The sequence below is a fragment of the Nomia melanderi genome, chromosome 6 (genome assembly GCF_051020985.1).
Source record: "Nomia melanderi isolate GNS246 chromosome 6, iyNomMela1, whole genome shotgun sequence".
Lineage (NCBI taxonomy): Eukaryota > Metazoa > Arthropoda > Insecta > Hymenoptera > Halictidae > Nomia > Nomia melanderi.
The window spans coordinates 8923381-8934972 of record NC_135004.1 but is presented as its reverse complement, the minus strand read 5'-3'; the positions used below and the strand labels follow the sequence as shown (position 1 = coordinate 8934972).

General features: G+C 38.4%; 1 protein-coding gene across 12 annotated transcripts in view; it reads right to left on the bottom strand.

Moving 5' to 3' along the window:
• Nucleotides 1-1210: 1210 nt before the first annotated feature.
• TfAP-2 (transcription factor AP-2) overlaps nucleotides 1211-11592 on the bottom strand; it is a 244862-nt gene continuing 234480 nt past the window's right edge. For all 12 annotated transcript variants that reach the window (XM_031991390.2, XM_031991389.2, XM_031991388.2 and 9 more), the window contains 3 exons: nucleotides 7243-7384; nucleotides 6788-6959; nucleotides 1211-6104 (listed from right to left, as the gene is read on the bottom strand). In XM_031991390.2, coding sequence (XP_031847250.1) covers nucleotides 5967-6104; nucleotides 6788-6959; nucleotides 7243-7384 — 452 coding nt within the window. In that variant the 3' untranslated portion in view covers nucleotides 1211-5966. The remainder of the gene's footprint in view (nucleotides 6105-6787; nucleotides 6960-7242; nucleotides 7385-11592) is intronic.

The following is an 11592-nucleotide window of genomic DNA, read 5'->3' as shown; positions in this document are numbered from 1 at the left end:
TTGTTCTTTAGATACAAATATATAGAAGATAATTTGGGTTTAAGAAAGTTAACTTTTTTTAGTCTAAGAGTTAAATTTACTCTTTTGAATACGAACAGCAATTTTCTTCGAAAAGTTGCGTGTGTTGTGTAGTGCTTTATAAAGATGGCGGCTGTATGCGCGACGTGTGCAAAGCAGAATTGTTCTACTTTATTTGGAGGCGTGACAAACATTCAAAACATATTTCTAGGTATTTTAAAATATAATAGTAAAACGTACACAGATTTATTAGATAGTATTTTTTTGTTAATAAAATAAAGATGAAGGAAAATTTCGTGAGTTGTTTGTTTGAATCACTAAATGTAAGTATCTACAGTTTTCAATTAATAGAGAGAAAATTTGAATAATCAGTTTTTATATTTCCACGTAACATTCGATATTTGCTTTACTGTCAAATCTTCTTTCTGCTTTTTATTCTTCATTTTTCAAAGTTCAAAAGTGTTACTTTGTCTGACTACAAACTGGTTATACTACTTCGTGGTTCATGCTATTGAATTGTTCAATAACTACATAACTGACGAATGTTCACTTCAATGCTGTTTGAAAATATTGGAAATCCAGTATTTCCATTATTCGCACAAATCAGTTTCTAGTTTGTTTTATTATTCATAAAAATATGACGACGTGGGACTGGCAGGATTTAGTGTTAGAATAGAAACGCCGACGGAGTAATCGTGAATGCAACAACGGCCAACACCGAGTTTGAGCCGAGCACAAGTATGTAAATTACTTAGAAACAATATTCTTATTTATTTATCACACACCAATATACAAAAATGAAATGTATAATCAATATCAGAATATAATATACTACGAAATTCAAATATATTTAATAAAGATATATCTGAGTATCTTACAAGATTAGAATGATGCTTCAACGTGGAACAAAAAAAATTGTCTACAACATTCTTTGCAGTTGGCACAGAAATTCTGGTAGAAAACGTCTTTCTACGGTCGCTCTAAGGATTATAAATAAGTATTAATTTACGGAACCTTAGTCTAACGAGTTCGCCTAAGTAGTCGTGAGTGAAAATAACGGGTACAAGATCTTTTTTTTCCTCTATGTTCCTTTTCGTAACTTCGCATCTTCTTTCTCGCCTAAATAATCCGAAAACGTTGGTCTGAAAACTCGGTGAGAATTATTTTTCCTGTCTTTTCTTTTTTTTCCCCCTTCTCTCGTCGTTCCGCCCACGATTCTTCGCGAACGCCGGCGAACGGGACCGAAGTGCATACAACGTGTGCCAAGCAGGAGGAAAAAAAGAAAAAGGAAAGAAAACGTTCGCGTCCCTCGTGTCGGAAAGTAAAGTTCTGTCGACAGTGTGGAAAGTCTGACCGGCGGATTTGAACTTGTCGGAATGCGTGCACACACGTTCTAATTAAAACGGAGCGGTATCCGGCGCTCGTCACGACCACGCTAATACCTCACCTCTATGAAAAAACATGGAATGATAATAGTAATTCTGTTTTTTTGCTTTTGCCTTGTTATCGGTTTATACCTTAGTAATATGTACGATTATATCACAAGAAAGATTCAAATACTCTGTACATAATATCCCGGAAAATGCGAGACGTTTCGATCAGGTTTTTTAATCTTACATTTACATACGCCTAAGATTTAATTACAAAGTTAGATATGTCTCAGGTTCACCTGGTATTGTACTTCGACGCAATTTCTCATGTCTGCGCTCTACTTCTCCGCTTTCACGCCATTCGTGTTCTCATTGTCAGCAGAGCGAGCATGTAACACGCGTTTCCGGCCCAGACGAATTTTCTGGTCGCGCCCGGTCCCCTCTGGGACCATTGGCGACGCTGACTTCCATCGAAAGAAAAAGAAGGAAACTCCTAAACGCGACCATCGTTCGTTTTTCGGTCGCACGCCCTTATGCATCTAACTCGATATCGTTTAATTGGCACATCTGAAATGGCAACTTTCGCATTGGCACGATGAGTGATCCTCGGAATCGATTCCCTCTGGCGTCCATTGAGACTCGTCGACGTCAACGGTCCTTCGAGACGCGCTCGAGTCAGAGCTGGGCAAAACGCAATATAATCGCGAGACTGCCCGTTTTGTTGCGTTTACGGTGAATTTGAAAGTAGTAAATTGCACGGAATGCGCACAATACTGGAAAATATACGAAGTGTCTAAAGCGTAGTGCTTATCGTAATATTTCTTAAGAGAAACCATTGTTAATCGTAATTCTATTCGTCTAATTATGTTGTTGAAAATTTGAATTTGCATGAAGATCACCAGTATATTGATCACATATTGAAACTAACGATTAATTGTACGACAATTGAAGATAGTAGAAAACGATGTTTCACCGAATTAATTATTCGCGTTTGAATCGTGGTCAGATTTGATTAGAATCTGTGATCAGACGAAGTTTTGCTCAACTCCGGCTCGGACCTTCTTTCGTTTCCAAAGGTGAGATACAGTCTACGATTTGACCGCCTGAACTGATACCTTCGTTTATGTTGATTGAACGGTGCGGTTGTCGGTGATCGTTGCAACGTACAAGAGTAATAGTAATCGATAGAGCTCGTTTTTACAATATTCATGTGCGCGCGTGTGCGTAAGAGAGTTCGTGGTTCGAGTTGGAAACAAACAGCCGATTGGAAATGTGTTTTTCGAGCGAAGGTTCGCCCGATGCTTTTCTTGGACAACGGAATAAATATTTATAAGACGTACTCTTGAAGTTATAAGTCTATGAAATCCCGTGTTGCCGGTTAATGAGAATGTAGAGTGGATTGAACGTACAATAAAACTTCGGATAATCTTAGAATACAAGTTGAACGAACGTCGTGACGATTGCGTGTAAGTATAGAGAAAATTACCTGATGCGTTAGAATCAAATTCGTGAATTTACTTTTCAAATCGAAAGCACGGACATTTTGGAAACGAACATAATAGTTAAAGCGTTCGATTTCCTGTCATGTCTACAGGAAGTTACCGTGCAAAGAAGAATATTTGATATTATATTATAATAAACACGGCGGATGTTAAGTGGATACTTTCTGGATAGAAAGGAAATCTTGTATTCTTCGATTACAAATTCGTTAACAATCATCCCTCTTCTACAGAGAAATCGGAGCGTACCACTAATTAGAGTTTCAACGAGAGAGAATATAATGATTCGTTACGTGCCTGCATCGTGGAATATTAAAGTTTTACGTAGACTGAAATTGTCTCTTAACACGTACATAGAACGCTGCGTTTTGTGTAATTACTTCTAATCGACTGTACAAAATCATCGGAACCCAAACTGGTTATTCGTTAAGAAACCGTATATGAATAATTCGGCTATTCGTGTCCACAGTTTGATTGGGATAAAATATATATCGTTCAGCGCTGAAACAATTAAGATCGTTCTAACTGAATAACTTTTAATCTCGGACGGTCGCTGTACGTTATCGACGCGTTAATGTCTCATTGTTTCTCGTTTATCGTGACGTTTGTTACCTTCGCGTGAAATTTATATTTCCGATTGCATTCTAGAATTCTGTCGAATGTTTCAAAGGAGAGGCGAGGGACGCAGAAAATAATCGGAAGTAGAAAGAAGATGTCACGACTGAGTCCACAATTCGGTTTAATGGAAGTATTGGTTGTCAGCCAAAAGCAATTGACCATTGTTGCTCTTCGAGGAGTCGTTCTCTACTGTCATCGTTACTTACTGTCTAGCCTTGAGCGATCGGTTGCCAGCCACTTAACTATAGCATCATTCGAACTGCGATGACGCGTGCAGACAAAAAAGGAAAACGTACAAGTATAAGTCGAAGGTGTTCCAGAAAAATTAATCGGTTAAAAAAGTAGAAGTTGCTATTAGAGTTTCACATTATTTGTTGTGACTGTATAGTTGTATTGCGTGTTCCTTGCATTCGTTCGATAATGATGAAAATTTCAATTTATATACGTATAAGCATGAATATAATTTAAATCTGTTCAATTAATTTTCATTTCTTCTTATCGCATAGAGATGGGTTTCCCCTAATATTTCTTTGTGTTTACAAACACGTGTACGGATATTCCATGAATTCAGCTCGATACCATCTAACTTGAAATAAGAATCACATTATGTTTCTTTTTCATTTTCGCAGAGAATCATGAATTTGAAATAGAAAGGAAGAAGAACGGGTTATTAAGGAAATTAACAAATGTACCGAAACAGTTGCGCTGGACACGTGCTCGAACATGTTTGCAAGGAAATCTGCAACTTCAAAGGTTGCGACTGTCATGAATATTCAATAGTTATTGCTCGCTGAACGTTTTCCATATAAATGGAGCCAAGCTGTTCTACGTAGTGGACCCAGACGGACGATAAAAATTGCTTGTCAAACGCTCGCGTAGCGAAGTTTTACATTCGCGGTCGCTGAATTATAAATTGTTACGCAGTGTGCAGACATAGATAGATAGATAGATAGATAGATAGATAGATAGGTAGATAGATAGATAGATAGATAGATAGATAGATAGATAGATAGATAGATAGATAGATAGATAAGTAGATAAAGAGAGGGAGAGAGAGAGAGAGAGAGAAGGGGCGAGAGGGGAGGGGGGAGACAAAGAGAGCAATGTATCACTATGCTGACAATATTAATGCTTACGTAATCGGCGTCATAATCGATAGCGCGCGCGCGTGTGTGTCGGTAATGAGCAAAAAATAACAACGATGATTGAGCAATATAAATAGTCGACCCAAAAATTATACGGTGGAAAATAAGGTTGTCGGGAATCGTTTCTTATCCGTCGTATGTCGCGTCCTGCCTCCAATTATAATTGGATACTTATCGATCGATTCGCAAGTTCTAAGAATATAGAACACCGCTAGAAACTTCTGGACAGCGTAGTGTGACAAACACGATTTTCCTATTCACCTTTTCAACGTCTAGCTCTTATCGTGTACGTGCGAGTGTTACCGAAGTTGAAGTTTTCGACTTTGCAATTGTTACGTTTACATCTGTCAACAAGCCGATTCTAACAATAAGTGTTAACATTTCTCGTTCACTCCCACAATCGGGTTGCAAGGTCTCGGAACACAAGGCGAGAGAATAATAATTAACAGCGAAGCGTCCACCGTAACCATTGCACAAACGTTTCGACTATGTCGCTATCTCTATCACAAACGATCTTAAACCATTTCATCGGAGCGCGCGACGCGTGCACGTCGCGCAGCTTACAACGAGGGAAGACGCGGTAAAGCTTTGAAACTCTATAGTACCCCGACTTGCGGATTGGTTACAACGACCCCGTCGAATCGATCGATATCTTTAACCCTCTGTTGATCAGCACGGACGCGTTTCACGTTGAACAGGCAGTGAAAGAACAAAGTTGTTTCTTCTATTTTGATATAGGCGAGTGCATACGTTCGTCCTGTAATGTATGGATTTCCATGTAGCGTACCGATCGTCTTGGCGATCGGGGACTAAGAAGGTACGCTCGAAACGAATAAATTATCCTGACTCGCTTCGCTAAAGAAAGGGGAGCAAAGTTAAGCACCTCGTGTCCCGAACGGTCGATTCGACTTGGCCTGGTCCTTAGGCCTTGAATCCGGAATCTGGCTCTACCATGACTCTCGTTCGATGGATCGACGACTGCACGGGGCGATTGCACGTTTCTCGTCTCTCTTCGTTTTTCATTGATTCTACCTAGAACACCTTTCGACCAGCCAACCTCGACGAACACGTCTGCCCGCAATACGGTTTCGTTGCATGCAGCATCCACGTGAACTGCGTGTGTCCCTGTTTGCGACCATTCCTCTTCGATAGTTCGGTATAATACAAACGCTCTGATCGCGGCGATCGCGGACATACGTGGCGTATCAGTGGTCCAGAAGCTACCGGTGGTTGAAGATGCCCACAGGAGCTCAGTTGTACGGCCATGAGTGCCTGATTGAAGTGACCACGTTCGAGGTAGGCGGGTCCTCCGGGCGTCACTTCTTCATGTCGTTCATCAATGTACCGTCCTTACTCTTGTTCGTGTCGAGGCTCGACTGTTGACTACTTGTCACACCGCTACCGTTCCCCGGGTACATCTTCTCGAGATGATTCAGGGACTCGCTTAGGAACTTCTGCAACGCAAACGTTGGGGTTGAGTATGTTTTCATTGCATATGTTGACAGATTTTGATATAAAGAATCTTTTACTCATCGTTTATGCGTGGAATCTAGGAAAGGTAGTGTATGATATTGTTGATATTTTGTTCTCCATGATAAATTGTAATTCGTGTTAATACCAGTATTACGGAGAATATAAACTGTCTTAGTGGAATCAGTTGAAAGAACCAATAAGATTAGAATTAACCTTTAAGATTGACAATTTTCTATTAACTCTTTGCATACGAAACTCTCTTAAACTTCCAACATTTCTTTTCATAAATAATTGAATTATGCATCGAAGTCTTACATATTAAAAGAAAAAAACACATGTCAGTCTCTCGTTAGTTGATTAATTATCGATCGATTCAATTGCAGTTTTTGAATTTTAAATATCGAAGCTCGAAGTCGACATTACAGCGACATTTGACCGCAAAGGATTAATATAAACAAAAACCTTTTGCATTTGAAAGTGTTATAACATCATTAAAATTCATTTTCGAAGCTTTGAGTCATGCAAGAAAAATACGAATTATTGAAATTGTATAATAGTCAATAATTATTTTATTTAATGTGAGAGTTCATTTCCGCTACGTGGAAAGTTCTAAAGTGTTGATGATTATGCTTCCAATTTAAAGTACCGATCGACAATGCTCTACCTGTATTGCCGTAAGAGCGGCTACGATTGCAGGACTTCCGAATCCATGTGATATGAGAGAGAAATGCGTTAGGTGTCTCTGTATGCTTGGGTCGAGTATATGTTGCGGCCGTGTGTTGCAAAGCGGTGATCTGTCTTGGTTTAGAAGATCCATCAGCTCTTTGGTGATTTGTCTGAAAATGTATCAACAATGTTAAACACATTCCTTTAAAAAAGTACTAAAATTCTGACGAAAATTTCAAGATTTCAATTCATTTCCTTTTACAAAGCTATAATTACTTATTTCCAATCACCGTATGCTAATTGAGAAACAGATTGTCCATGATTTTCTTTAAGTTCTTTAAGTATTTAATTTAAGCTTTGAAATTAAATACCTATGCGAACGGAGTAACGCAATCGCAATTATCGTAGTAAATTTTGTTCGCCATTGTCCCCGGCTTGGAAATAAATTCTTACTTGGTGGCATGAAGAAGTTCTTTCCTCCTGTAGGAATCTTGTGGTTCACAATGCTGCCGGCTGAGATATTCGGCAACTTGTTTCGCAGGGAATTCGGTTTCGCAAACGTAGCCGAAGTCTCTGGCAAGGTGAATGGCTTCTCCTGAAAAAGAAATAAAATACGTCGGTGTGGTATATACCGGAATTACGTAACTCGCCTATGGAAATGTGTGAATTCCCTTTTTTTGCGGACTGTCCACTTAACGGAACAAGCCGGAACGTTTCGACTTCAAAAATCCTCATTATGCGAGCTGTCCGTCAATACTTATTGTTCGAATCAATCAATAAAAGGCAATCTTTCACCGAACAAAAATTTCAAAGAAATAACTTCCAAATATTGACTTTGATTCATACGTTCTTGCCGAATATAATCAATTACGGGTAACAGTAGTTGTGTATCGATTAAATGATCTTAATTTTACGTTCATACACGTCCTACTTATGAACGTATATTCAAACTATATTAACAAATTATACGAACTACAAAAGTTCCCAGTTGCCAGATTAAAATAAAAGCTTTATAATTTCGATAACAACTCAGTTTTAAAACTAAATATTCTACAATTCTCCGCGTCTAATGCTAAAGAAACAAGGGTAGGCCATTATACAAGGGTACTAGATTTTATAATTTCATAATCTTTTCCGACGAATATTTGTCTAAAGACAAACGAACAAAACTTAATTACAAAACGACATAAAACATTCAGAAATTTCAAGTTCAATTTATAAAATAACTAGCAGCCAGTTCTCGGCCACCCTTAAAATAAACTCGATGAGGTTATTTCGCGCGTGCCGGTTGAAAGATTGTTCTCCGCCAAAGGAACGAACTAATTTACGATAATGAAACAGCATACGTGCTTTCTCTTCAGCACGTGGTCCGTCTCTCCCCTTTCGGTATCATCCCCCCACTGGCCACCGTTCTCTCACGCTCTCTCTTTCTCTTTCTCGTCTACTGTCTCTTCGCTACTTCTCTGTCGATGATGGCAGGTGATTAGGTAGCTACAAGTGAGGTCCCGAGCAAGATGGAAACAAGTCCACTGGACGCTATTATCGGAGTCTGGACGAAACCACCCGCAGGCCTGCCGCGTTTTACCTACGAGATCGAGAACACGGGCTCGAGCCACCTGCAGCTATCGAATTATCCAATTTTGCGAATCCTTCCTACCGTTTCCACCGATTTTGCGGCGCGTTATTGAAAAAAGAAATGCGTGAAATTGTGGTTAACGCTTTAGCTAACGGTGGTTGTGCAATTTAAGAATGACGGATTAGAAGATAGTCAAAATTACTTGATTTTTTGGTAGCAATAGCAGTCATAACTGTGAGCAATTAATAATTGAGGATTGATAAGGGAATAATGAAATATTTGGCAACAATGGTAATTACAATTACGAATCAACGAGTTACTTCAAGTAATATAACGAAACAATCTTTTGGAGATTGTTTACAGAAGAACCATTGAGCAAGATTGAATTTATCGAGAACTCATGACACGTTTCATTTAAAATGTAAATACTAGCGAACCTTACGCATATCTAAATAATGATTGTGTATACGATTAATGTGAATAACGTCATCGCGGACTGTATTAAACTGCATATAAATACGACACGTTAGGCTGCTTGCACTATCCGTCAGTTCGTTAGTCAAGGAAACAGTATAAAAACGAGAGAAACATATAGTACAATGTCCAATACAGACGTTGCAACATTATGGTCAAGTGGGGAACTTTTTGCACCATTAAATGTTTCAATTATTAAAATGGGGTTGGTTAATAGGATACTCGTTCTTTTCTGTTGTTTCACTGCATCGAAGAGTAAAGTGTTACACGCGTATTTGCGCATTCAAATGCAGCGTGGGGTAGTTTTTTTCGTGCGTTTCTACCGTTTTATTACACGTACTTGACGATGCACATTTTTTAACAACTGTACACGTGAAATCACTTCTTTGCGGCGTGCTACAGTAAATCATTATCGTGACGAGCAATTACTATGTAATGATCTTGTTGTTAGCAACATCGTTGGCTGTTAATATTTTCCGTTCTTTTTCCTGTTATTCTCTTCTTGCTTCCAATAATTCTCATTTTTAGCTGTATTTACGCAACGTGTGCTATATTTTTTAAAATAAGAATATTATTCTAGAAAGATAAATTAAAAATAAATATCTAGACAGAGGTTTCGATTTCTCGTAGCCAGGCAAAATTACGAAAACTAAGTATTGATAAGAAGTTCGTGTTTATTTTTAAGCAACTTGTCTTATATGCTTTCAAGATCCTTCGTCGTTTTATGAAACACATTATGTATATGATTTTTACTTTAAAAACACGTCATTACAAATAACAATCCACGATTGAATCGAGAACGTGCAAGATTCTACACCGCGCACGTACAAAGTGCAACAGGTCGTTCCAGTCAAGTTTTAATGGTGTACTGCTCGGGCGCATCTTTCGCGACGATTTGCATATAGCCCTTGGTTTGGGTCTTTAACTAAATTTCCATCTTCGTCACGTTTCTCGTCGAGATGCAACGAGTGTCTCATACAGGAGATACGAGTAAGTAACCTTTCCAAAATTTTCAAACCCCAGACACAAAAATATCTCCATAATTTTATTTTGATTTTTTCTGAAGTTGATTTTTGATTGATTTTCTCCAAAGTTGATTTTTCATTGGTTTTTTCTACAGGTGATATTTTATTGATTATCCCTAAATCTCCCGAGTTTCTCTAATACTCTTTCAAACATTCTGTCTTTTATCCCAATATAAAATCTTAATCTCAACACATTATCTACAACTCCTAATCAAGGCAACTACTCACTAACTACCAATATCATTTTCATCATCGCCTAGTGTACGTTCGCACTTGCAGAGCTCTGCAACTTTAAATTCACAGTATAAAGGAATCTCGTGATGTCGTTCAGATCTATTTTGCCTTAAACCAGAGTATAATAACCGTATAAACCGTACTCATATTATAATGGAAAATTGCAACGATACTCGGTGGAAACGAGTTCACTTTCGTTCGGAAAGAGGACTACCGGCCAAAGCGATAATCTATGATACAGACGTGCACCGGGACAACTCAATACAACCAGCGAAAGATACTTTGCTCGATGCAGATGAGGACCATAGATTGGTTGAAGGTGATTACAGATGCGGGCTACAGATTGGCGCACGCAGGCTATACGAGAACGAATCAGCAACGTGACTCGCGAATCAATGATCAGCCTTTTTACTTGATGACTTTACTACGGCCGTCGACGGTCGCCCGACATTCGATCGAAAATCCGATGCGACCATTATAAAACGAAGACTAACTGAGAATGTTCCTTGTTCGTCCTTTCGATAATCTGCAACCGCATCTACCACGACACTGACGACTACCGTCGCATACGTGTGATTTTGTTAGCCACTGATTGTTCACCGATATTGTATAAATATGACATTGCTTTGTGAGTGGTCGACTATCAGAATAATAATTATATTTTTCATTGTGATGGCAGTTAAAGCTTTATTATATAGTTTAAGCGATGAATCCTGAGTGTCTCTTAGTAAATGTGTTATAATTTTTTTGTTAAATTAATTGTAAATTCAAAGGAATAATATTAATATGTATGAACTATTTTCTTGGTGAATTAATCTGTCGATTAAATGAGTAAATTCAATTATGCTAATTTATCACGTACTACTACCACTACCATTTTTTGCATATCAGCATTTGCATGTGCCTTCGTACAGTGGTTTGGAAATCTGTTTTTCGTGGCCAAACTTCGAAAGGTATGCAAACTTTATGAAAATTGGTAATCAGGAGATTTTGGGGTCACTGATGATGAATCTGACACTAAAAATTTTAAATTCAAAATGGCAGTTTCAATATTGTGCACCTGTGATATAAAAATTCATTTTGCATAGCTGAAATTAAAGGAATATCTAACGCATCGTATCCAATCACACAAGCGTCTAAATGAGTAATATTTTGGTTTTCCGAGTTTTACGGTATCCTTACTTTATAAAGAAACAAAGTTCATAATATTAAACCCGAAAAATTGAATTTTGGCCAAGAAAAACGGGTTTCCAGATCACTGTGCATTGGTCAGTTCATTCGACGAGCATCCGTGCAACTTCTGCAACAAAGTATGATCGATCTCCGAGGCCGACCACAAATTATACTCCGCAGTTTCGATAATCATTATTCGAAAACGATTTTTGAAGAACTTCCCTTCCGCGTACTATCAAACGATCGTGACCGGATCATGTTTACTGGCACGAGTGTGTTTGCGGTTTCTTTCTTGCCGAGCCCATCGTGATTATCGTTACG